The sequence below is a fragment of the Chelmon rostratus genome, chromosome 17 (genome assembly GCF_017976325.1).
Source record: "Chelmon rostratus isolate fCheRos1 chromosome 17, fCheRos1.pri, whole genome shotgun sequence".
Lineage (NCBI taxonomy): Eukaryota > Metazoa > Chordata > Actinopteri > Chaetodontiformes > Chaetodontidae > Chelmon > Chelmon rostratus.
In genome coordinates this window covers 17415439-17440951 of record NC_055674.1, presented here as the reverse complement: position 1 = coordinate 17440951, position 25513 = coordinate 17415439, and the positions used below count along the sequence as shown (strand labels likewise).

General features: G+C 43.1%; 3 protein-coding genes across 4 annotated transcripts; 1 reads left to right on the top strand and 2 right to left on the bottom strand.

Moving 5' to 3' along the window:
- Window positions 1-1604: 1604 nt before the first annotated feature.
- On the top strand, window positions 1605-10613 carry LOC121620621 (phosphomannomutase 1). The gene is made up of 8 exons (XM_041956745.1): window positions 1605-1972; window positions 2865-2982; window positions 4144-4220; window positions 4636-4727; window positions 5008-5107; window positions 5852-5927; window positions 8980-9095; window positions 9256-10613. The coding sequence occupies exons 1-8, from the start codon at window positions 1850-1852 to the stop codon at window positions 9376-9378; spliced, it is 825 nt and encodes a 274-aa protein (XP_041812679.1). The 5' UTR covers window positions 1605-1849; the 3' UTR covers window positions 9379-10613.
- A 2702-nt stretch (window positions 10614-13315) lies between these two features.
- On the bottom strand, window positions 13316-17781 carry csdc2b (cold shock domain containing C2, RNA binding b). 2 transcript variants are annotated; one of them, XM_041957203.1, is made up of 4 exons: window positions 17644-17781; window positions 15266-15657; window positions 14401-14523; window positions 13316-13509 (listed from the first exon to the last, which is right to left on the bottom strand). In XM_041957203.1, exons 2-4 carry the CDS (start codon window positions 15445-15447, stop codon window positions 13347-13349), a joined length of 468 nt encoding a protein of 155 aa, XP_041813137.1. In that variant the 5' UTR covers window positions 15448-15657; window positions 17644-17781; the 3' UTR covers window positions 13316-13346. The 2 variants fall into 2 exon arrangements, with proteins under 2 accessions (XP_041813137.1, XP_041813138.1); XM_041957204.1 differs by lacking the exon at window positions 17644-17781 and having other exon boundaries at window positions 15266-15970.
- A 752-nt stretch (window positions 17782-18533) lies between these two features.
- polr3h (polymerase (RNA) III (DNA directed) polypeptide H) lies at window positions 18534-22648 on the bottom strand. Its single transcript, XM_041957435.1, has 6 exons — window positions 22304-22648; window positions 21853-21949; window positions 21581-21667; window positions 20730-20793; window positions 20198-20432; window positions 18534-19342 (listed from the first exon to the last, which is right to left on the bottom strand). The coding sequence occupies exons 1-6, from the start codon at window positions 22412-22414 to the stop codon at window positions 19292-19294; spliced, it is 645 nt and encodes a 214-aa protein (XP_041813369.1). The 5' UTR covers window positions 22415-22648; the 3' UTR covers window positions 18534-19291.
- Window positions 22649-25513: the final 2865 nt, after the last annotated feature.

Below are 25513 nucleotides of genomic sequence, written 5' to 3'. Positions count from 1 at the left end.
ACCTAACATTTTGTAATGTGATTCTAGTTAATCTCATGTACATAATCTATGTTAATCTATTTCATGTAGTCCAATCTAATGTAATTTAGTCTAATCTAATGACAATGTAATGTAATTAAATCAAATGTAATCTAATCTATTTGTACATAATGCATTGTAACATTTATGTTATGTAATGTAATCCTAAATAATCTTGTTTTAAATAACCTAATTAAATCCAATATAGTTTCATCTAATTTTAGATCATCTAAAATAAATCCCATATTAGCTTGCAGAATAAGAATAGAATGAATTTATATATATGTGTGTGTTTTTGTCCCTTTCCCAAAGGTTCGGAGGTCGTCTGAGCAGTGATGCAGTGATGTTGTCAACAGAAGATGGGAGCAGCTCTGGTTGTTAAATTTGTTTGAGGCTATGATCTCATTAGTTGAAGGCTGCCTTCCTTAATGTAGAGCCATCAGTCGGCCTCGTGGAAGACCTCATGCAGAGATTTAATCAAGATGGAAGTCATCGACGCTAATACATAAATCAGAATGCAGTGATGTGTGGGGCTGGTGTAGCAGGCAGCAAAGGTGGGCTTTGATTAGTTAATTACTACTAATTAAAATGCATTACGAAACATTAACAAATGAGCAAGAAATGTCACTAAAATGGTGTTTCTCATCATCCATCTCTAAACATGTCAAACAATGAGGAACAGTCTGCCACACATGATCTGTTTAGATAAGCAACATTCTCCACAACTTGGGAGACTTTTCATTAAGTACAAAATACCTGCATCTATAGTCTTATCGACGCTGGTCTTCACTGGTTTCTCTATGACAAAGTTCCAGCTGTGATGACCCCTGGTGTCCTCTTGCAGTTTATCAGCCTGCATTTGGCCGATCAGTGTGACCCTGAGCAGGTGTGGCGCTCAGCTGTGCTGTAGGCTGCAGAAGTGTTGGCTGCAGTCTGATCACTGTCTCTCTGCTGCTCTTCACAGACACGCCACATCTTTGTTTGGTTACGTTGCTTTACTATATCCTTTTTCGCACCTTAAAACAGCCGCACCCACACCCTTCACTCACGCACATCACATACAGTGTTGACTTAACTGATTTCCAGTCACCACGCAGTGAATACCTTATCTGGTCTTCTTCAGTTTAATTTGATGTGTGACTCAGTGTTTCTCCCTTTTGTTATGGCAAAGTCGTAACACTCAACACAACACGAATTACTGTGACTGGTCAATAACTGAGTAATTATAGCCATCTCAAATTTACATAATTTCAAGACATACATGGCAAGTTTCATAGATAATGTTGTACAAATATATCGCTGTATATGAATATTATCATATCTTTTGGAACTTACTTGCACTTTTGTGATTTTAACATCTATTACATGTTTATTACTGATCAGCAGGCGATGCAGTCCACTACTGTCATGCGTTTTCCTCTCATTGACAACTTCTCCTCTGTAATAAACACAGTGTTTACATCACATAAACTGGCTGGCATTTAACTCACCCGCCCCGCCCCTTTATCTACGTCACGCCGAACACCTTGGCTGTGATTGGCTACCGTGAGCTACAGTGTTGCAAAAGAGAGCCGACACACACCGCGCAGTGTTTGTGTGCGAGCTGTGTGGGGCCACTGAGCCGAGCCGAGCCGAGTCAACAAGCCTGTGGGACTCGAAGAAGAAGGAGAAGAAGTGTCTGTCAGCGCGCAACAGAAACAGATTATTTCCTTTCTTTAAAACCTGTTTTATTTATTGCAACATTTCATTTCCCTCGCGTGAATTGTGCGCATTTTTAACGTGTTTGCTCGCACGAGCGTGGAGCTGTTGTGACACCGTGAGCTGAGGTGCGATGTGGAAACAGGAGAAAAAGCTCAGAGGAGGAGAAGGGACGGAGAAATCAAACGGCTTCTCGTCCGACCGAAACATCCTCTGCCTGTTTGACGTGGACGGCACTTTGACACCGCCCAGAGAGGTGAGCCCACATCCGATCAATCAATCAATCAATCAATACACAGGGTTTCGGTGCAGCTTCTGCTCCTCTCCGTCCTGTGCCGTCGGAATCAGCCTGTGAATTGTTTTTCAGGGTGGAAGACAGTATCTGTTCTCATTAACTCATGCACTGATTTCATTAATGTGAGTTTTTTCCTCCCCCCCTGCACAAACACCAGTGTCACATCATTGCCCTTTACCCTCCACCCTTGCTGTGACACGTGGGGTCTGTGTTGCATGGTGATGTAAAGGTCTGATGGTGTCTGCTGACCTATTTACTGTCTATCCTGCCTAAAGACACGTGTTTTGTCCTAAAACAAGCACTTCACGTGGGCTGTAATTAGTGTTTTTTTTTAATTATATACTCCAAATCCTCTGGAGAAAGACTGAAATAAATTACATGTTTCTGAACCTCTTCTTTAAGATGAAGCAAGTTAGACATTTGTGTAGGGTGTAGGGGAGAAATCATCTCTTTTATTATTCACTCTCAATTATTTTGTAATCATTTATGTTTCTTCCTTTCTTCTTTCTTCTTTTCTTTTGTCATTGGGTTTGAATGCTTGAGTTCATCTAGGGTAGCTGGTGTGTGTGTGTGTGTGTGTGTGTGTGTGTGTGTGTGTGTGTGAGTAGGCCAGCTCCCTCCTATTACATAACACAGCCTCCCTTGTGTGCAGCCCTGACGTTTGTCCTCCATATGTTTGAGATAATTGGAAATCTGTTCCAAATTGCCATATCACAAAGGCAGATTCTGCGGTCACGTCCGTGGCCCTCAGCTCTTTCTGTGTAATGATGCTTCAGTAACACGCTGCAGCACACTCGTCTTCATTTTTAACCACGGTGATGTAACGTGCGGTTCATTGTCCTGTGATTTGCAGAAAATCGACCCACAGCTGGACGAGTTTTTCCAGACCCTGCGGAGCAAAGTGAAGATCGGCATCGTTGGCGGGTCGGACTACTCCAAGATAGCAGAGCAGCTGGGCGAGGGGGATGATGGTGAGCAGCCCCCTTCCTGTCTTAACTTTGGATGGTTTATGCACTGTATGCTGTGTCAGTCATCCAGCTGGTTCACACTATATGACCTGACGCTTTTTACTATAACTTCTGCTTAATGGACACCAGTCCACAGGGGGAGTAAAGTAGGATTTAGGCCATGTATACTGACTCAGACTTGGTGCCTTGAGTATCTGTTATGCATCTTAAAAGAGAGTAACGCAACATCTTTCTAACAGCCTTACAGCGACCCACTATAAAAGGGTAATAACACAGGACTAGCAGTTAGCTCAGCCTGCCTTTTTTCCCTTCCCTTTATCTCTGTACGCCTTGGCTAATGAGTGTGTCATGCAGACTTATTGCTGCATTTCAACTCATCGTGGATGTCTAAGAATGATTTCACAACAGCGCTTTGGGAGCTGCGGTTAAAAAAAAGGGCGAACATGCAAAGACACCATCAACCTGTCATCAACCTGTGACTTCCACACTTCCCGGCTGAGTGAACACGCGGCTGCGCCAACGGGCTCGTCCGTGACTAAATATTAGACGACAACCGGAATGCAGACGTGTTGTGCCAAGAGGGAGCCGTGTTTTTTTCTTAACCACGCCAAGTGTGCTAAAGGTGAATCTTTGCACACTTGTGTTTGCCGTAGCAGCCGTATACTGCGGTGATCTGTCACAGTATTTAACAGAATCGCGCTCCAAACGGGTCGAACGTGCAGTGAAAAGCGGTTCATGTTGTTATGTCATTACATTATAACTGTATTGTTCATGGCATTATCAGTTAAAATGTGTTACACCCTGTAGGAACAATATAACCACTTAAAAATTAACTCCCAGAACAGCAACAATCATATCGCACTACCTTTTAACCCAGTCAGAGGAACATTTTATTGTTTTTTGTCAAGCAAAGCAGCTCCTTCATTAAGGCAGCGGTGTTGCTGGCAGAGAACACACAGAGCAAAGCGAGTGGAAAGGTCAGAGAGATTAGACCTGACTTTTCCAGGCGCTGTTACACACACTGTAATCTGCTTCCAGGTAAATATAGCAGGCCTTTCTGTTCTTCCAGTTCCGGGCCTTCGAGTAGGAGACCCTGCTAATTTAGCTGAGTGAAGAATCAGACGTGCTCATTTAGCCACATTTCACCTGCCTCCTCTTTTGCAGTGATACACAAGTTTGACTACGTGTTTGCCGAGAACGGGACAGTGCAGTACAAGGATGGGAAACTCCTCACAAAGCATGTAAGTGGACATACGCAGTCACATGTCATAACATCAGCTGGTGTGCAGCACACTTGCAGGTAGAGCAGATAGATAGATCTCATATGAACATAGATCAGGGTGGAATAAGATCCGTTCATGGTCGAAGTCAGCGTCTTCATATTACATGTGATTAGAACTAAGATGAATGTTCCACAGTTATGTTCCGTAGGTCGATACAAAATAATCATTTTGTTTCAGGCTGCATTAAGAAAACCATTTTCTACCAAGTCTGTGTTTTCTGATAAAAAAGTCCATGAATCAGCCTCTTTTCCTCCGTCCTGACTAGCCATTTTGATACACAGGCAATTTCATATCACTTAATCACTTTCAGTTAAAAACTGTGGGTTCAGTCTGTCACTTTGTTTATGGACAAAGTGCATTTTCATCCCATCAGGCCATTCAAAACCAGATCGGGGAGGAGCTGCTGCAGGACCTGATCAACTTCTGCCTCAGCTACATGGGGCTCATCAAGCTGCCTAAGAAAAGGTGAAACTTTGACTCACAAGACCATTAGGCCACTAGTTACTTATATCCTCAGGGACACACACACTCGCTCACCTTTGACCTGCATTCCTGGAACACAGGAATGCCAATTCTCTTTATTCACCAGCACTGACCTGTTGAAGCAGAAAAAAACATGCCTCCTGTGATCTCTTTGTAGGAAGACTCAGCTGTATTGTGTCAAATTAGATCCAGGTTTCTGCCTCAGTTAAGCCTTTAGAACAAGCATCGTGCCCTTTAACCATCCGTCCCGTGTTGCCTGCAGGGGAACGTTCATTGAGTTCAGGAACGGAATGCTCAACATTTCCCCCATTGGTCGGAGCTGCACGCTGGAGGAGCGGCTTGAATTCTCTGAAATCGACAAGGTAAAACCCTTCACGTGCTAAAAGAGACCAAATCATCACCGTGCTGTAAAGGCAGAAGTCAAACAAAGCATCTGCAGTGTCGGACGGAGTGGACACATTCCTGCGTTCAAACACTCGGAGCCCTGTGATCATGTGGTTTGTGGGTTTGCACACCATTCCCCCTGCTGTGAGCACTGTTCTCGTTTGTGCACGCTAGATCTGGGTTATGGCACACATGACAACGTTAAAACTGCACTCATTCATCTGGCTGCTTGTAATGTTCAAACTTATTCTGCTGCTTTTGTTGGCTTCTTTACCTTAATTGGGCTCAAGTTGAAACCTACTAGAACTTTATGAAAATGCGCAGTAGCCAGATTCAGCAGCTGAGATAAACAAACTATGTTTTTACACATCATGCTCTGAGAGTCGTGGACCGCCTCTCGGTCTCTGTCCCTCTGTGTCATGAAATGTGCTCAATTAAGCAGACAAAGAGAGGTCGAACAAGGTTGAGCTTTCAGGACAGCTTAACAGGCTGTCCATTGATGGTTCACAGAGCCGGGCGGAGGAGGCAGATAGCGGCAGAGGAGGAGAGGTTTAACCCTTCAGCAACCTGCTAACATTTATGCAGTCAGATCCTCTGCTACACTCACGAATAAAATAATTTATCGTCAGTTTGTCTGTACATGACATATTGCACGCATTTAACTTCTTGGTGCAGAGTAAGAAAGCTGACAATGTCTGACTGATCCGTTATTTTCTCCACAGAAAGAGAAGATCAGAGAGAAATTTGTCGCTGCGCTGAAGGAGGAGTTTGCGGGAAAGGGACTGCGGTTCACTAAAGGTGAGAGAGTCGACAGCTGAAAGGCCTTTTACAAAATCTCACATGTGCAGCCATCCTGCAGTGATACGGCAGACCAGCAGTGTTCCTGAGTGATGGCTCATATCTGATAAATGTGTCACTGAAGCCAAAATAACTTCCGCAGTGTTTGTCACCAACACTTCAGTTGAGTGCTGTAGCCAATACTGTTTTTAATTTAGTAAATAACCACCATGTGATGAGGTACAGGAGTGAGCTAACACTTGATTCACATGTCTGATGAGAGAGAGAAATCACATCTGCATCAAAACATACAACCCCGATTCCGAAAAATGTGCAGAACAAATTAAACAATGTGATTGGTGAATTGATCGGTGAACTGAATAGCATCAGCAGTGAGGGCAATGAGAGACACAATGACACCTGGCTGGTAGGTATGGCCTTGGTGGAGGCCTGCACAGGTGCCACCACATTGCCTTAACAATCCTCCCTGACGGCAAGCTCATGCAGAAAGAGACCAGCTGAACCGCCGCAGGCAGAGCAGGAGGGGTCGTAACAATGTGCTAATCCAGGCATGTCAAACTGATTCCATAAAGGGCCGTGTGGCTGCAGGTTTTCGTTCCAACCAAGGAGGAGCACACCAGGCTGGAATCAATTAATCAGCTGATCTCAGTCTTCAGCTGATAACTAAGTGATCCCATGATGTTGATTGGTTGGCTTGGTGTGTTCCTCCTTGGTTGGAACGAAAACCTGCAGCCACACGGCCCTTTATGGAATCAGTTTGACATGCCTGTGCTAATCCCTTTTGACATACACTCAACTGAAAACAGTACAAAGACAGTTGTCAGTAAGCCTCCCTGCTGCCTCAAAACACAGGAGGAGCACAGATTTTGAGCTGTTGGATAAAGCGAGCACTGAAGCACATCAGTATTGGCAGATACCCAAAGTTTAGAAATCGGTGTGTTAAGATCTGAATGCTAAAGAAGTCCATGGCCCTGAAAACCACATGTTGTGTTTAACCCTCTGAACCCTGATACTACCCTCTAATGTCTCCTGAAGTGGAGTGCAGGAGTTCAAAACACTGGGTGACAGTATTCTGCATGACTTTTACTAAACTATTTCATGTACTTAACCTTGGTAACCTTGGATATTGTGACTGCCTCTAGAATTTAAAATACAGCTCTGAATAAAGCTCGGATCCTGTTTATCCTCATGAACCCTGCGGTGGGTCTTACAGGCTTTGTGTTTTCAGGAGGAAAAACCAGCTCATGTTTACAGAAGTGTAGTTTAATGACAAACCAGTTTTACAGCATATCTGTCAGTCTGTTATCTCTGTTTAAGAAAGACCCTCTGCCTCACTACTGTGATGTGTGGAGGACCTTGTGGCAGACATTGGAGCCCTCAGTTAGCTATTACACACACACACTTGAATGCACTGTTTCCACACACAGCGCAGAAGCAGCAGTGAGGTGAATCGGGAACCTGCTGTTTGCTTACGTGCCGTGCGAAGCCTGAGCCTCCGCTGATGACGTGAAAGCTCACAGTTCACAGTTTAACAGAAGAGACAGACAAGCTTGTTTTCCCCCTCTGTTCTTCCTGTTATCGATCTCTGACGCGCAGCTGAAAACACAAAAGAGTTCATGGCTGCTGACTGAGTTCACAGAGGTCACCATGTATGTGTCATACGACACAAAGTTTAGCTGTCAAAGCCCAGGCTTTTTATTGTTTTTAAGGGTCAGCCACACTGCTGTAAATCATTATTTTCAGCTCCTAATTTTCTTAAAGCAGCTTTGACTTTGGATAGTATGCACCGCACACACACTCAGGCTGCTGAGGTGGAAAGCAGCAGCGACATCGGGGCCATTTGCAGATATTTTACTGGTGACACTGTTGACTCTGACAGTGAGGAAACAGCCGACGTGTCCGGAGGATGTGCAGAGCTAGAGGATCATTTGTTTGCCTTCCTCTGTGTTGATCTGCTTCTGCACGGCTGCCCTCATGAGATGATGCCTCTGATCTGTGCAGCGGCTGTTATATAAACCTAACGCTCTATCCATCTGCGCTGAGACTACAGAATGTATGGAACACTCAGAGGTTTCATTACAGAGGCCGATGATGGGAGGTAAAAGCTATTATTCTGGACTGACTTTTCCTTATTAAATGATAACAGTCACAGAGGATGAGATGCAGGCGAAGAGAAGCTATCAGTGTTTGCATTCAATTACTGGTTTTCCACACAGTGGTTGTTATGGTTTTATTACATTTAACAAGTGCTTAGTAACTCTTTTACATTTATGCAGGTTGTGTAATTAATTTAGAGTATTTGGGGATTAGCGTGCACATCTATGCATTGTCAGCAGCGTAGCAGCCCTTCACTCTGCTCAGGAGGGGCAAAGGCAGGCTGGGGGATGGGCTGCAGCAGATGTGGCTGAAGCACTGTGGTGCTTACAGTGTAAGGTTGAAGGTGTTTGGGATGGAGGCGTGTGGAGGGTGTGTGAGTGGAACAGCCCTCCGATTGGCTGGGCACTCCTCAGCTGTTGCCTTTGTTATTGGCTCTTTAAAACCCATCAGCTGAGCGATGGGAAGTGAGAAGAATCCGAGGGGGGAGGGGCGAGAGAGCGAATGAAAAGGGAAGCGCTGCAGAGAAGTTTGGAGACTTTTCAGCTGCATTTCACAGGTCAAAGGTCACCACGGTCATTCGATTGCAACAACGGAGCGGTTTCTAATGCTTGGCGTTGTTGGCTCCACTCTTGCTTCTTGTGCCGCATACTTTTTCCAAAAGCAGTGTGTCTCTCTGCCAGCAAGTTCAACAAGTCAGAACCCTGCCGGACAAGAGCTAACAAAGCCCCCATCGTCACAGCCGCTGCATAGGGCGTAAATAACATTTGTTCTGCAGAGCCGGATGGGTCGAGTGTTAATACAGGTGGAAGCATGCAGGAGGGAAAGTGTTCACCGACATATTGACTGTACTCGTGCATCAAATGGTGAGAAAGAGGCATATGTGTGTTAACTGGTCCCAGAATTGATTTTGTTGTAATTATACTTGGTAATCACAGTTGTCACCATCTTGTTTTAGGTGGTCTCATCAGCTTTGACGTTTTTCCAGAGGGCTGGGATAAGAGACTGTGTCTAGAGGTGCTGGAGAGGGAGGGCCTGGACACCATCTACTTCTTTGGCAATGAGACCTCAGATGTAAGTTCACTGGATAAAATGACTCATTTTAAAGGGGTGGCTCAGGCAGCTGACACCACTCTTAAGAAGGGGTGTCCACACGCTTTTGGCCATATATTAATTGCAACAGGCCACCATGTAGAAGCATATCTGTTTACAGTTCTGGTGACTCTCTCTTTAGGGAGGAAACGACTATGAAATTTTCAACGACCCTCGGACCATCGGTTTCACGGTCTACTCTCCGAAGGACACGGCCAGGCTCTGTCGGGAACTTTTCTTTGATGTTCCACCACACGAATCCTGATGCCCTGAGCCGCTCCCGCCCCTGCCCCCGACCCCTGCCCCCGACCCCTTTACCCACAAACCCCTCTGAACGCCTGCCTGTGGGCCTCTGCTGGTACGACAACAAGCCCCCTCAAACCCAGGCTGATATTCAGCTGCTGAAAGGTAGCACTACTGATTTTCTCCATGTTGTTAATATGCTTACTTACTTGAAATACAAACGGGCAGCAGCAGGGATATTTGACTGAACTTGGACAATAAATCCTGCTGTTTTTTTTTAAAGGGACATTTACTGAGGAAGTTTCAAATGCTGTGTTTGAAGGTGTGTTTCTCTGCAGTGTCACACCACTGCGACGTGTAGCATGTAACATAGAATTAACCAAAAAGCTTAGAGAGATCCTAAAACATTCTGCAGTGTTGAAAGTCAGTACTCCAGATGGAGAGTATAGAATGATGTTTTGCACTAAGGTTGGTATATTGTCATACCAGTCGTTGGCGTGGTCTTACTGAACACTACTGAAGGAGATGATACAAGTGAGAGAGAGCCGCATTGAAACAGGTGAGGCGTCCTTTTAGGAAATGAGATATGAGCGAAGCATTAAAGACAGTTGAGGATATGTGAATCATTCCAGGTACTCTAACGTCTCTGCAGCTTTTGAACTGGATGTGTTTTACTGTTGGTGTACTGTATGAGTGTCAAATGTCTGTTTTAACCTTGTGAGGTGCTGCTGGAAATGACAGAAGTTTGCTGGCGTTGCTTGTTTTGGTTCTCTGAAGATTTATCAGATTTCTATTTAAAACTGAACATTACTGACTCAATGAATTCATCCTAACCAGTGAATTAAGCTACTGTGACCTGGTCACTCGACGAACCCTCGTCAGTCAGTACGACGGCTTTTTATGTAAAATATTTTCACGCTGTATGCTGGGTGATGTATTCATGCCCGTTGCTTGGTTTCTTCTGTGTCTGTGATTTTCCCACAACAAGTGTTATGGGGAATAATCAGTCATAATCAGTGTTCTGACTGAAAAATAATGCCTCCAATGGAGCATTATTGCAAATATGATGTGATGATTTGATAAATCAGCTGTAAGCAGCCTTCCACCCTCAAAGACTACAAAGATCATGCAGACAAGGCTTGTATGCACAGGAAACATGTCTGATGATAGCTGTAAGATCGATCTTGTCATTGATGGTTAAAAACGTATTTTGTGTCTGTTCATTGTAATAAAACGGTTTTGATATCATTTCACTGACCTCCGCTCTCCAGTGTCATCCTTTACCCTGTTGGAACAAACATGTAACTCAGCACGCCCAGGCTGCAGATTCTCTCCTGGTTTACCAGCGAGCGCCTCAGTCTGCCACAGTGTCATTTTTTACCACTTGGAGTCGCCAAACACAACACAATTCAACTTGTGGCTGTGAAAACACCAAATGCATCATTTCCTCTCCAGTACAATCATCAGTGTGTTCTTCCAGTTGTATTCAGCAGTGACCAGACGGTGAGCAGACAAGTGGGCCACGGCGTTAACTGATTCACCTGTCCAGAGGGAACTCTTCTACCAATAAATAACTGATAAGCAGATAATTAGCACTCAAGTTTATATTTCAGTTATTTAGCAATAAAGACACCCAACATTGCTGATCTTATTATATTGACTTCTTTTGGTGTTTTTTGTCTGCATGGTGTCGAGGTGAGCTCTTAGCAATATCCAGCTGTTTACAGACTGATGATGTTATGCAGACACAAACAGCAGCTTTAAAAGAAAAACTGCAGTTATAGCACTCATTACTAACATGTAGCACAATTTCATTTATGCTTTTAATCAAGGAATTTACAGGAAACGGCAGGAAAAGGCTTCAGTAATAAAGCATTTCATCAAATGCAGTAAAGAGAAAATGTAATATGCTAAATATGCTATAAACATGGGCATTAAATGGCATGAAGGACACAAAAAGGCTTGTATCTGCAGCTGCTCTGCATTGCATTGGAGTGTTTCAAGCTTGGCGTTCACTGTATGTTGATGAAATTCAGGAAGTGACATGATAAATATGTCAGAACAAATGATGCATTTATCGCATCTTTCTTTTTCCTTCCTCTGATTTATCCAGAAATTCAAATATAAAAGGAATGCACTGAAATCAAGGAATGATACGAATCAAAGTGTCAGTTCAGTCTCATCATCAGGCTTTGACAGGACACGCTGGCTCTTCAAAACCAAACCTGTGACCTCCTCATTATGGAAGTGTCTCTCTCACCACACGCTGACCAGTCTCACGCACACCCACATGCATCTAAAGAAACACAGCTGTCAGATCTGTGAATCATAAAATGCTTTAATGTACTTTCAAGGCTCAGTAGAAGTAATGGTGTGGATCACCACCACAGTGACTCGTCCACAAAAGAAAGTGGCTGTGACAGAAATAAACCAGATTTAACAGATTCAGGCAGCGACGCTGACAGAGAGACGAGATGCATAGAGATATATGGAACAGATAGAATAGAAAACGACATACAGTCCAGTACATAACTGAGAAAACCTGAATAACTACATACAACAGCTCTGTGACAATGATCTCTATTGGCACAAACTATGAAGTCATGTAGTTCACCATCACGCGGACGACACTCGACACATCACACACAGACACATGTTTCTCTAAGAATAGAAAAAGAGGTTTAGAAATAGTTTCGTTTCTCAGCAAGTCGTGGCTCCAGGCGCTTTCAGAGCAGGAGCCTTCAAGCAGAACACCAAACGGAGAAGAGCCTGACGCGGACGTCGGCCGCACTGTGGCAGTTTTCTAAGTGGAACTTCAAATTTCTGAAGTGCAACTTTTGACTGTATTACCCAAAATATAGAGCTTGATCTGAGGACACACACAAATCTGAAGAAAAAAAAAACATCGAATAAATAAGTCAAATAAATAATCACAAACAAGACAATACAACCAAGGATATGCGTTTTTAAGGAAAATCGCTTTCCATTCACAGTAAAATATGTGGGTTTTTTTATGTTTTTCGGTGGACTTAATGTAATCGGCCTCCTTTCTCTCCAGTGAAGTCCTAACTTCTAACTTACTCTCACCTTCAGTCCTCTTCTCCATCTCAAAACAAAACTTTCCTCTTTTTGTCCCTTTAGGTCATCAAGGCTGCAAGCATAGGACGATGTTCTGCATGTTTTTTAGAGCTTTCTATTATTGTATAGATTTAATTTTCACTTGACTTCAGCTTTGCTTTACTGCTCTGAGAATTATCAACCTGCCCTCTCAGCTGTATTTTCCCCTACCACTACTTGCTTTTACCTCTTCTGTCTCTATTGTTGAATTCAGAGTTTCTTCTCATCTTTCCAAAGTCTGCACTCGATGTAAAAACAGAAATAACATGACAGCAAGTCATCAGACACACGCTTGCACTCAACATGTGATCCTGGAAACTTGGGTGAGGTAAGTGCACAACAGCTGCAAAGACGGGAAGTAAAACTGAATCCAGCCTTTTGTCCTAAGTCGCTCTCTTCCTCGCACACGCACACTCAGCTTGCGGGCCTCAGTTTGCAGATCTGCGGCACGGTTGTTTTTGCAGTTTTGTTGGCATTTTGCGCAGCTGATCCACATGAAAAATGAGGCCCACGAGCTCTACCTTGTCACATCACCCTTCCATCTCTGATCTGATTTTTATTACTGCTGTCATGACAAAACTTTAAATGCATTTGTTTTAAAAAAGTCTTTTTCCTAACAGTGAGTAAGTGGTCAGTTTCACATACACAGCAAATACATCAGTGCAGCAGACAGACAGTTTGAACAGAACATCAGCTGTGAGTGGACAATCTGTCGACACCACCCGCAGCTGAACTGTTGACACCTGTTAACGCTTTGCTGTGCAGGTAAAAAGAGCACAGAATGTACACTTTCAGTCCCACGACAGGTCCTCCACCCCCCACCCACCCACCCAGCCCTGCTTGGCACCACCCACCAGGCCCCAGAGCTCAGGCCTACGAGCTGATGATCTGCCCGGACCAGGTCTCGTGTTTCGTCCCTGGATTGAGATGTGTGATCTTCACCTCCACCGCCTGCACCTTCAGGTTTTTGGGCGGGACGCGGGAAACTTTGTACGTGACCTCGTCGCCCTCGACCGGGACATACTCCCCCTCGATGCTGAAACAGAGAAAAATCAGGACAAGGGTGAGTTCTGTGTCTTGGAAGGTTACAGGCAAATCATCACACAGTTTGTTTATTTCACTTTCACGGTGCAACAATGTGTTACTCCACAGGTACTGACTGAAAGCCCTCAACATTTTTTCTTATCATTTATCTCGATGTTATCTGTCCAGAGATAACACGTCTGCCTATCACCTCTGCATCCTTTGACCTTGGGTTTGACACTGTTTCTTGGCTCACAGCAGCCAGACACAGTGATTTCCTGACTTTCAACCAGCAGAGCCTGAAGGAAGTCACCATGTCCACTTCCTGTTTGCCAAAGAAATGCGAACAGCAAGTAAACCCCCATAATACCACAAGATGCAGTTTTTGGATTATTCTTTAAAGGAATAGCTCACTTCACAGAGTCTGGTTGTACACACACACACACACAGATTGTAGAAGCAAACACAGAAATCTGCTGGAGATCTGATAAGGAGGAAATTTGAGACAAGATAAATGTTGGACTTTCAGACCCATGATGCCGATGCTTGGCGATAACTTATCATCCTGCATAATCTGCTTGCTGGAATTTCACAAATTTGCTCTTGCTTGTCCTGAATAAAACCAGAACAGAGAAGTCGCTGTACTCTCTGTGCAAGTCTGCTTATTGCAGGTGGCACAGAGTCCTTGGAGAGTTGGGAAAAATAGTTTTCCATTTGAAAAAAAAAGAGCACACGTAAACCGTATTGTTTGCTGAGTTCTTACAGTCCTGTGAGTTGATGCAGGTCTGCACCAAGTTTGTGATGCTGTTTGCAATTCAGAGAAGGTGTGACGTCCTTGTCTGAGAGCTGCGACATCTTCATGATTTTGTCTTTGGAGAGTGTGTTCAGTGTTATCGCCACTCACTCTGAGATGTGAACGAAGATGTCTTCACCGCCGTGGGAGGGTCGGATGAAGCCGTGACCTTGTGACCTGGAGAAGTTCTTACACACTCCCTTAAACACTGGACCTGAGTGAGCACGTACCGTACTGCAGGCGAAGACAGAAAAGACAGGACGTTCTGCCATTAACCATAAAATGACTCATCTCGGTACAATCAGGACAGGTAAGACGTGAAGGAGCGGTTTAGAGGAACATGAGGACAGAGAGGAGGACTCATGCCACGATGCGTCCATGATTAGTAACAATTAATCAATTATAAAATCAGTTTGGTTAATGACTAATCGTTGAGTGTAAGTATTCAGATCCTTTACGCAAGTAAACACAGCAATGCCACAATTTAAAAATACTCCATTAGAAGTACAGTACAGACGTGTGCATCATTCAAGATTTTACAGACATATCAGCATCAAAAGGCTCCTGTCAGTGTTATATAACCACATATTATGTTATTATCATTATTATTACTGTTATGATCAAGATGAATTCAACTGTAACTACTTCACAAACTTTTATATGCATAACCATCATATTTAAGCTCATCATATGTTTGTATGTAAAATCTTTAAAATGACTTCAGCTGTCAGATAAATAGGTACCACTTTCTTAAAAAGCACTCTACAGAACGTTAATAGCTTGTAACCAGTGGATTTATTAATATTAGTCATTCAATCATCATCAATCAATCATTAACATTGCTTTATAGAGAAGTTATTATTATAATTTTTCCACAAATGTCCATAAATTGATATCAAAGGTTGTACCTGTTATTATCTTAGAATATCTTTTCTTTCCACCACACAGTGATATATGATAAAATAATCATGCTTACGCTGAGTAGGTGCGGGTGCGTTTGGTTGGCAGGGGGCTGGGCAAATCCCTGGGCAGCGGCTGCTCCTTCCCTTCCTCCCATACCCGGCTCCCCTCCCTCAGGAAGGGGAAGGACAGGGTGAGAGAGGTGCTCGGGGAACGCAGCGGTGTCCCGGAGGGCGACGTGAGGCTGGGGTCTGCCATGTCAGACGTGACGAGGAGGAGGAGGAGGAGGATGGGGGAGGATGGTGTGGATGCAGTGTCGGATGGTGCCGTTGATGGGCTGCTGACACCGTTGTCTGTATGCTGGCGTATCTGTAAGTCCGTCTGCTTGAAGAGGCCTCAGCGTGGGACACAGGCTCAGCGGATAGATCCAGGTCAGCTCTGTCGCTTCAAGTCTGTCAGGAGGACTTGCTGTGAGGAGAGGGACCACAGAGAAAGAACGGAGGAAGAGCAGAGAGTTGTCATGTGGCTTTAGACATGATGGGGGAAGGTGGGATGAGAGAGGTCACCCAGCCAAGAATATTCAAGTCAGAAACCACAAAGAGTTGAGCAACCTATGTGGGGAAAAAAATCAGTGTTCTGTCTTTTTGTCTATGAACATATTGTTTGATCACTATGCTAAATTCAAGTTGAGGTGACGCAGCTAGCCCTCCTCAGTCAAGTCTCAATTTCCTTTAATGAACATTGCAGCAAAGGCCAAGATATTCTGACTTTTAATGCACATGGGTCCAAAAACAGTGCATCGTACACTTCCCATAATGCAACTCAATTGCATGTTTCATCAGACCAAACCTCCAGTTTGCAGCAGAGGCTTTCTGTTAAAACGGTGTAGTCACTGAGATGTCAGTGGCAGAGAAAGATCCAGCTGTACTCCCCAGGACAAGTGGACTGATCTCCTTTAAAACCAGCCCAGAATTTTATCTAATGCTGAAAAAAAGATAAGAAAAATCAACTTTTCTTTTTTCACCTGGAGCTTTTGGGAATTTCCCTTCGGCTCAGTGTAGAGAGCTGCATCCCACCGCAATCCCCCACGATTACCATAATGCAAGGTTTATCTCTGAAGCCACCCGAAGCACAGTATTAATACATGCGGAGATTAATTTTTCACATCCACTTGGCGGGGCGCGATCATTGGACGGTGAATATTCAACACATGTGGGAGGTCATTAGTTCTGTCTCTCTTTTTGATTTTGTTGCAGTTATTAAATTATTAATTCGCTAATACTAAAATCCACTACATATTCCCGTTTAGTCGGGTGACCTCGCCGCCTTAATCTGGTTTCTCTCTACAGTGATATTCTCAAGGTTAGAATAAGGAGGCAACTGGCTGATCTCCTGTCAGTTTTCAAGGTTGAATTCACCTCAGGGACGCAAAGAACACAATCCGGACAACAACAACCGTGCCCATCTATACATGTATACGTGGGTGTGTGTTTATAGGATTTTTTTTTTTTTACGCCCACTCCTCTGTGATGATGCCGAGCTGGAGCACCGCACGCGGCGTGACGTCAGGACCGCCGCAGCACGCCGCCTTCAGTGGTGCGCTCGTGACGTGGTGCCCTGTTCCCAAAAGAACAATTAGATGTCCTCCGGGAGTACTCCAGCCTGGATGACCACAGCCTCTCCACGGCGTGGGTTATGATAACGCGCACAGAGGTCCAGACAAACACCGAGCTCCAGCGCCATTGTTGCCGTAATGATGATAATTAATCACCGTGCTGAGAAAGTAGTGAACGGGCACAGACATACAGAGCAGCTCAGAGTTTACATCCGCTCACAGACAGCAGCTGGAGAACATCTGGATGCGCCGAAATGACGCTACAGAATTAAGAGGGTCATGGCTCCTCTGGTCCGGGTCGAGGACAGATCTCTTCCCCGGCCCCTCAATACGAAAAGGCACGGCTAACGTGTGTGTGTGTGTGTGTGGAGTTTGTCCCGAGAGTTGAATCCATGCACCTCACTTTCCTCACAACACCTAACCATAAAATCTCACGCGCATTGATACACATTCACCTGTTTACTTTCCCCTTGTTTTGATTTTATCCGGTAACGAAACGTGTGAAGAAGTGAACCCCCACCGTCACCGCGATTTTATCAAAAAAAAAAAAAAAATGGGGGAAAGGGAGGAAAATGAAACCAACGCTGGTGGATAAAATAACTTGGGACAAAAGCAGGTGGAGAGGTCCGCTCACAAAGAGCAGCAGGCGGTCAGAGATGGAGGCGGCGTTACATCCATCAGCCCTTACACACAAAATCACAGATCCATGATAATAAAATGTCTCTTTCATTTAGCGGGTCAAGCATGCAAAGAATACAAACAAAGACACACTGGCACGCTCCCCCTCCGCGCGCGCGCGGGCACTTCAACATGCATATATTGGCAGAAATGTTACTTACTTGAGGACGATCGGTGTGTGTGTGTGTGAGTGAGTGTGTGTCTTCAAAGTCGGTGTGTATTATATAACGTTATAATTAAATAAATAAGTCGACCAAATCCGCGCAGAGCGACGGAAAACCCTGGTGTGACGGCGTGAGGGGCTGCTGAGTCTGCGCAGCTGGCGGAGATTCCGATGGCGTGATGCGACTGTGTGCGCGTGCGTGCGCGCGCGCGCAGAAAATGACTTTCTTCATTCCTTATCACGTATGTAATCTGCTGGGGTAACAGTGGGCTCAGTGTATAGAGCTGTTTCTTGCCTTTGCCATGATGTCCTGATGTTTATCACATTGCTCTCCTCCTGCGGTTCTTCCTGTCCTGCTCTCTTTTAAAGGATGCTTTATGTGGAAGACTTTACCCCTGTAACACTATGGATTTGGGATTTTACAAGTTCATTACCCTAAATACGTACGTTTCAGTAAAAAGCATAAATACGGCTTAAATGCTCAGAGGTGTTCGCATCATGTATGAGCCAGTATCTCAGTAACAGTAGTTATTCACATGGTAAATTATTTCATCCTGTTCTTAAGCTATAAGCATTCTGTAGGCAATATTTCTGAGTCCGGGGTCACATGCATGCTCTCTGTTTTTGTTGATGAAAACTTTAAGCAGGCCAACCTCGTTACCCAGCAGGTGACTGAGACAAACACTAGCCCGCTGCCTTCCTGCCTGGACAACAAACAGTATGCAAGTATGTGTGTGAGCTGCAAACTAAGACCGAGTGACAGAGCGAGAGCACAGATCTGCTCTGTGTCCTTCGCTGCCCTTCAAACTGTGGGATTTAAAGGCTGGTCACTAATCCCTTTTTTTTATGTACTTCCTATAATCACACAAATTCACAAACCGCTCGAGCTGATGATACGCCCTTTTACTGTGAGACAAAAACAGGAATACAAAATATTTCAAGGCTGTTAAATAAACTGAGGGTGTGTGCACAGACAATGAGGGTGGAGGTGACATTTCAAATAAAAGGGAACTCTAAATTTGACAAATTTGACTCCTACCAGAAAAAAAGACTGCTGCCACATTACCTTCGTTTGGATCATGATGATACATCAGAAATCTGACCCACAGGTCAGTTTATATATATATATATTTAAGAAAAAAGTCACTCCACCTTGATTCTCTAATCATAAAACTCAAGTCTGTGTTCTCACATCGTGAGGCAACACATTTATTCTTCCCTGACAAAGCTGTTCTAGTAAGTCAGATTTAGTAACCTGTGTATTTGTGACTATCATAAAGCAATGATAAGATTCACATAATGACAGACTTAATCATTATTTTGTTTTTTTTTTAACTGGGGGTCAAAATCTCACATGAAACATACCAAATGAATTTAAGTGTCCATCAGTCATTATCTTGTTAAATATACAGTATATTTTACATGTAAACATGAAGCTGGTGTGTTGAGGGCAGTATTTAAAACACCGTCAGGCTCAGGCACGTTGCGTCCACAGTATGGCGGTCCAGAAAGCAGCGTGACTTTGTGTCTTTTTAACCCTGACAGCAAGGTTCAGTGTCTCCAGCCGCCCGTCCCTCGTCCGGCCGATCAGTCGCGATGGTCGATCTGTTCATAACCACCAAATATCCTGCTGATCCGCGGCGGTGCTAATTGTTCCACCATGACAGCAGCCCCAGGCCCGGCTCACAGATGGTCCCCTGAAACAGCAGTGCAGGGGGTCAGTGCGGTTGTCCCGTTTTGTGTGTTTTACGTGGCGTTTTCAGCCATTTTGAAGAATTAGTCACTAAATGTTTTTAGACTTGTGATCAGGATGTGCACTGAGTGAGAAAAACAAACACATCTCTGGCATTTTGCTTCTGCAATTTCCCGTGACCTATTGGCCAACACACTTTATGTGCGCATACTGACATATCTGTGGCAAGTGTATGAGCCAAATGTGGTATTGTGAGACTGTTTATTTGACCACGGGGTGGCGCTATGGGTATTTAAGGGGACATTTCCTGTTAGAAAGGGTTTGACCCGGAAGGGCAAACAGGTTTTTGACCGCTGTCTTTGCCGCTGTGCCACGAAATTTGAATATGTGTTTTTTGACTCAGGTAAATCAAGCTGCTGTATTTTTCACTGTAGAATTAATAAAGTACTTTTTGCAATAAGAGGAACCGGTATATGGACATTTTTTAACTTTACACAACGACGGAAGGGTTTACAGGAGGCACAACAGGTGCTCCGGTCAGGAGTCGATGGTACCCATACATCTGCTTTAATGAACTGTGTTAAAGGTTCTCTGTAGAGTTTTATGCCTCTAATGTCACTATGGAGCCATTTTTCACTGATTGGGAGTCACTCTATTCAACTGACCTGCAGGTGGTGTTAACACGCCAAGATATGCAGCAATGCACCAACAAAGGGAGCAATTTCAATTACAATTACATCAAGCTCTCCATTTATGACACATTCAGTCCAGAATCTGCCAAAATAATGTTTTTATGAGAAACATTCAAGCAGATGTCCTGGTGATGTGAATGTGTGTCAGTCGTGAAGTGTGTTCTTACAATCAGAGTGTACGGCGCCTCCTTCTTCTCCCTGCTTTCCTCTGCAGGCGGTGCCGTCGACTGTCCCGGCTGTGCCGGTGTGTCCGTCGCTGCAGTGGCCGGGCCCGTTGGCGACGTATCCACAAAGACTTCATCCGTCACCCGGAAACGGATCTCCTCTCCCTGGTCCATGTAGAGGTCATGGGCCCCCTCGTCCGTCTCATACTCCCAAAGCCAAACTTGCTCTGCTTCGTCACTGGGGCTGTAGCTAAGGACGGCCCAACAGTTACACTCAATCCTACAAACCTGATTCCAGCAGGGATGCTGACGTTTGAAACACAAATAAAATCCTTTGCAAATAAAAAACTGTGTTTACTGACAACAGTTTTACAAAGTGTTCCTGAGCTCATGTAGTAACATCCTTTATACAATCATGAGTTGACAAAGTGGTGAACCTCGCTCCATCCTTGCTTGTGAATGACTGAGCCTTTTATTCCCAATCACGATACGATCACCTGTTACCAAGCAACCTGTTTACTTTCAGTCAGGATACAATTTTGCAGGCTGTTGAAGTGACTCTGGTGGAATGAGGATGTCATCAAAGAAGCCCATCGTCACTGTGAGACAGAGAGGATACAGTCAGTGATTCTATGTCATCTGGTACGGGTGACTGCAGGGACATGTGAGCGCAGACCGTTCTTAATGTTTTCTCTTTTTAAGCACAATTCAAACTTTTTAGTGAAGCTTAACTTGTTTTTCATAAACCAGATCTTCTTATCATTCCTACATTTAAGCGACTTTATATAAAAACGGAATATGACTAAGACTGATCTATCTGAGTGTGCTGCATGCACCAGGCAAACTTTTTTGACCACCTTTTACTTTTGGCTAAATGGTTGCAAATTCATGATAAATACTCTAGACGCTGAAATTATAAGTAAGGAACATGTGTAAGAAATGTCTGACTAAATTCAGTAGATACACAGTGCTATCTGCTACAGCTGACTAATTAGGATCATCAAAATCCAGAAAAGTGTGAAACATAAACATAACACGTCATCACTTCGTCATTTTATCCTATGTGACATTTGTGTGTTTTGTCAGAATTTGCACATGAACTCTTGAGTTATGGTCAAAAATGTGTTTGGTGAGGTCACAGTGACCTCTGACACTAAAATCTAAGTTCATCCTCGAGTCCAAGTGGACGTTTGTGCCAAATTTGAAGAAATTCTCTCTTCCTGAGATAACGACTTCACAAAAATGGGACATGCAGACAACCCAAAAACATAATGCCTCGGGCCACAGCTGTCACCCGTGCAGAGGCATATTAACGGTCCAATTAACTGACAATTACAATAACAGAGACTGAATCAAAGAGGCTGAAAACAGAAGAACATAAGTTACCATGGACTCCTTCTTGGCTGCAGTACTTGATCTTGCCAACCAGGATCTCATCGAGAAAAGGGTGAAAAACCACATACCTGAAATGAACTGACAGAGAGAAACAAATCAAAACCACGAAACTAAGAGGAAAAGGGCTCAAGTTACGATCAGGTTGCAATACTCTGAAACGTGTCTAAAATCTTGAAACCAGTAAAAACGCAGTGCATGGCTTGATGGGTGACGCATGAGGAAATAAGAGAGCACCGCTCAGAGCTACGTCACCATCATGGCACCTTTAGTGTGTGAGGCTCCGTCTCCTGGGAATATATAGGAGTCGTCCAGTTTAGTGATGTCGTATAAGCAGATGCACAGGCCGACATTGTAGACCACCTGAGGTGATGAGAGCAGGTCACAGTTCGGAAATCACACCGGGGGCTTTGGCTTGACTGCCACAACAGACGCTCAACAATCCAAACAGACGTGTTGCCTTAACTTTAAGCACAAGATTCTGTCCTCACATACAAAGAACAAAACACTGAATCATAAGCTCAGTCCTCAGAACACACCTGCCTGATGCTACCTGTGTGTTTTAGCGCTAGAGATTTTAGATTCTATGAGGCGTGTTTGTGATCTATACAAATAAAGAAATAAAGAAAGTCTTCAGTAGCAGCTGGAGGATAACTACTGATAACCCCCCCCCCCCCCCCCCCCCACACACACACACACACACACACACACACACACCTTGTTGGCCAGTTTCTTGTTCAGCTCCTCTGCTATGGCCTCGTTCAGTTGTCTCTGGAAGTTCCACGGAGGGATCCTGACGGTGTCGACCATCTCCACCAACACGAACATGATGCAGGCGGCAGCCTGAGCAGATACACACACCCAGAGAGACACAGAAACACACGCACTCAGAAACACTCACGCACGGGGCTGCTGCGGTAAAACAGCTGCTGAGGTGTTTTCAGGACAACATTTCCTGTTATTTCACCGCGGAGACAAACAGCAACGACTGTTCACAACCTAGCTAAAGGGAGAAAAGTCCATTATCGACAGCAGACCCACAAGTATCCATGATGTCTCCACGTGACGATTTACGGCAGGGCGCTTTTACGACGTGACGTAAATCTTAAAGGTACAGCGCACATTTTTAAAGCCCGATTATTGTTATTATATGTAATGATTTTTCTTTGCGTTAACATAACGAGCTATTTGGCTTCCATAATTTCCACAAACAAAAAAGTCTTAGTTTTAACATATTTTATCCTAATTTCATACAAATAGATGCACATTTTCTGTTTTTTGTTTTCTTAAAGGTATGGAAGCTCGATGTCAAAACTACTGAATCCTCTGTTAACGCAAAGGCTTTGAAAATGCACTCAAAATTACTTTAGGTTGTCATTAAATTGTTCCCATCTGTTTATTCTGTGTGTCTATATTACTGTTTAAATAATTATTACTGTTTGAATTATTCTCATGGACATATTTTTCATTTATTTCTGTTACTTCTTTGCATGCATTTTTGAATTCTATAAAGTGGCCAAAACACTATACTAACTCTATATTTACAACAAAGTTGTAAAAAAAAAAAAATGGTCATGAAGTTTAACATATCAAGTCTCCTTAGCTGTTTTTAGTCACATCTTTGATTAACTTTGACAATAAAACAACAAAACAGGTATTCAGCCCATTTAGATTTATGTTGGTGAAATTCACCCAGAATAATCAGCAACTGAATTGCTTAAAATATTCACCTCCCACTAATTACATTACAAGTAATTTCAATTTCATACTGTGTAAACACAGTGGAGAAAAAGATGCATTTTATGTTATGCATTTAATGTTTTCTAATTTCATCTTTCTTCTTCATCTTCATCTTTAATTTTTCTCTTATTTTTATTAATATTAAGTGGGCTTTTTTTTCTCTAGTTTATTTTACACATATTTTACAATTATGGCATTCTAGCAATGTTTTATGTCCATTTTGTATCGCCTTTTTTATTTCAAACACTTGGTTCATGTCATTTGTTTGTTGTAATGCACTTTGAGCTGCATTTAGGTGATTAAAGTTAACTATGCACCATAGCTGCTCTCTAATATTGGTATGGCAAGGTGTTTGTTAATGACAGGTGATGATTACTTAATCATATAGTAAACAGAATGTATGCCCTCAGATATGTACAGGTATGTGTTATACCAGTGTGAGTAAATAGATGTACAAACATGTATGTATGTATATTTTTAAGAGAAAAACATCATATAATAATCAGTGAATGTGTATCAAGTATGCCAAACATGGCTGAAGTTTACATGGAGCACATGAAGGCAGCATTCACAACTGAGGTGAATTCTTCCTCAGCTGCCAGGACAGTATATATGTATTGTAACACTGCAACTCTTACAATCACATGATCAATCTCTTTGCTGATTTCATAAAAAGAGTAAAGAAAAACACAAACAGTCATTTCAGAATTGAATCTTTATTAATATATCGTCTACTTTTACAAAATCAGGTTTAATGCTGAAACAGGAGTGTGAGGGGAATCATCACTATGAGAAAACATCTGCTCATAATCCATTTTTTTATTTGCTGTATCTGAACAAATGAAGCATGTCGAAAATTGATTTTCACACACATTAGAGGAAGCCTGACCAAACAAAGCACACCTGAGTACAAAATGACAGAATAGGCATGCCACCACACAATGCCTTCATGAACAACATCATTCCATTTGTCACTTTACAGTAGCGCTTTGAAAACTCAACGCCTGAACAACAAAGCATCATCTTACATCACAGTCGAAGCAAACTGCTTCTCAAGCAGCTGTTTTAAATGTGCAGACAAAAGAAAAAATCATGATCAAATGAATCAGTATTTTTAAGATGCTTGAAGAATTAACATTGATCCATTGTACAACAACCTGTACATAATCAGATAATTATGGACCTTTGGATGGGTGATTTTTCAAACACTTATGGATAACCATCATTTCTTAACACCGCAGTGTTTTCATTAGCCATCCTTGGCAATGAGTCTGATACATTGATGAGGAGGAGTGTTAACCAACCAGTATCTGAACACATAACCCCTATATGGAGCCATGAATGTCCAAGTCTTTACAGTTGGGATGCTCATATCATCTCTGTCCCTTAAAATAATTTGAACAAAACCAAAATGAAGAAAAATACACAAAGCCATCAAGACTAACATTCCTGAAAAATAACTGGTCAGTTTTGACTGTTAAAGCCCAGCAGAAACCAACAGCCACAACTCAACATCTGTGCTTTCATTTAACCCACAATCCACATGTCAACTGCTCTGTGAAACCATTAGATTACTGGAGCTTCAGTTCAATGAAGATCACACAGGAGACTAGTTCGCATGACACAATGTTACGTCACAAACACAGTTAACAGCTGTCGTTTAGATGGGCAGCATAAAGCATGTTATTTGCTCTCTCTCTCTCTGTTTATATATCTCTATATAATGATTTATCATATATGTACACACCCCTATATAAAGTGCAGTTATGTATCACATCATTTACACACAGGTCCAAACTCTGTGACTTCAGGAACTATAATTATTCATCCAAAGCCATGAGACAGCAGAATAAAGAAGTGACGGATTTATAGACTTTCTGGAAGATGATGAGAATTGAACACAGAGGACCAGCAGGACTCCCATATAAAACATAGAAGCAGAGACCTAGAATGTCCCTAAGCCCACAAAAATATATAATATACACTGTTTCAGTGGCGCATACTAAGTATACATCATGGCGAAATCCTGGTTTATACCAAACTAAATACAAGAGTGATCTTCAATATAAATGTTCTACTGTCTCAAAACTCATTTATCATTAATGAATATTATAAATTGTATGTCAGTCCTATAGAGTCACACACAACAGAGCTGTTCACTGAAGAGTAAAACATTTGTGAAGGATG

What these genes read in the sequence shown, in the direction of transcription:
- LOC121620621 (XM_041956745.1), top strand. Translation starts at nt 1,850, where the DNA reads ATGTGGAAACAGGAGAAAAAGCTCAGAGGAGGAGAAGGGACGGAGAAA. An exon ending in GCTGGGCGAGGGGGATGATG is followed by an intron (nt 2,983 to 4,143) that starts GTGAGCAGCCCC and finishes CCTCTTTTGCAG; the next exon opens with TGATACACAAGTTTGACTAC. An exon ending in TTGGCAATGAGACCTCAGAT is followed by an intron (nt 9,096 to 9,255) that starts GTAAGTTCACTG and finishes CTCTCTCTTTAG; the next exon opens with GGAGGAAACGACTATGAAAT.
- csdc2b (XM_041957203.1), bottom strand. Translation starts at nt 15,447, where the DNA reads ATGGCAGACCCCAGCCTCACGTCGCCCTCCGGGACACCGCTGCGTTCC. An exon ending in CGCACCCGCACCTACTCAGC is followed by an intron (nt 14,524 to 15,265) that starts GTAAGCATGATT and finishes CTTCGCCTGCAG; the next exon opens with TACGGTACGTGCTCACTCAG. An exon ending in ATCTTCGTTCACATCTCAGA is followed by an intron (nt 13,510 to 14,400) that starts GTGAGTGGCGAT and finishes TCTCTGTTTCAG; the next exon opens with CATCGAGGGGGAGTATGTCC.
- polr3h (XM_041957435.1), bottom strand. Translation starts at nt 22,414, where the DNA reads ATGTTCGTGTTGGTGGAGATGGTCGACACCGTCAGGATCCCTCCGTGG. An exon ending in ACAAGAAACTGGCCAACAAG is followed by an intron (nt 21,950 to 22,303) that starts GTGTGTGTGTGT and finishes TCATCACCTCAG; the next exon opens with GTGGTCTACAATGTCGGCCT. An exon ending in CGGAGCCTCACACACTAAAG is followed by an intron (nt 21,668 to 21,852) that starts GTGCCATGATGG and finishes TCTCTCTGTCAG; the next exon opens with TTCATTTCAGGTATGTGGTT.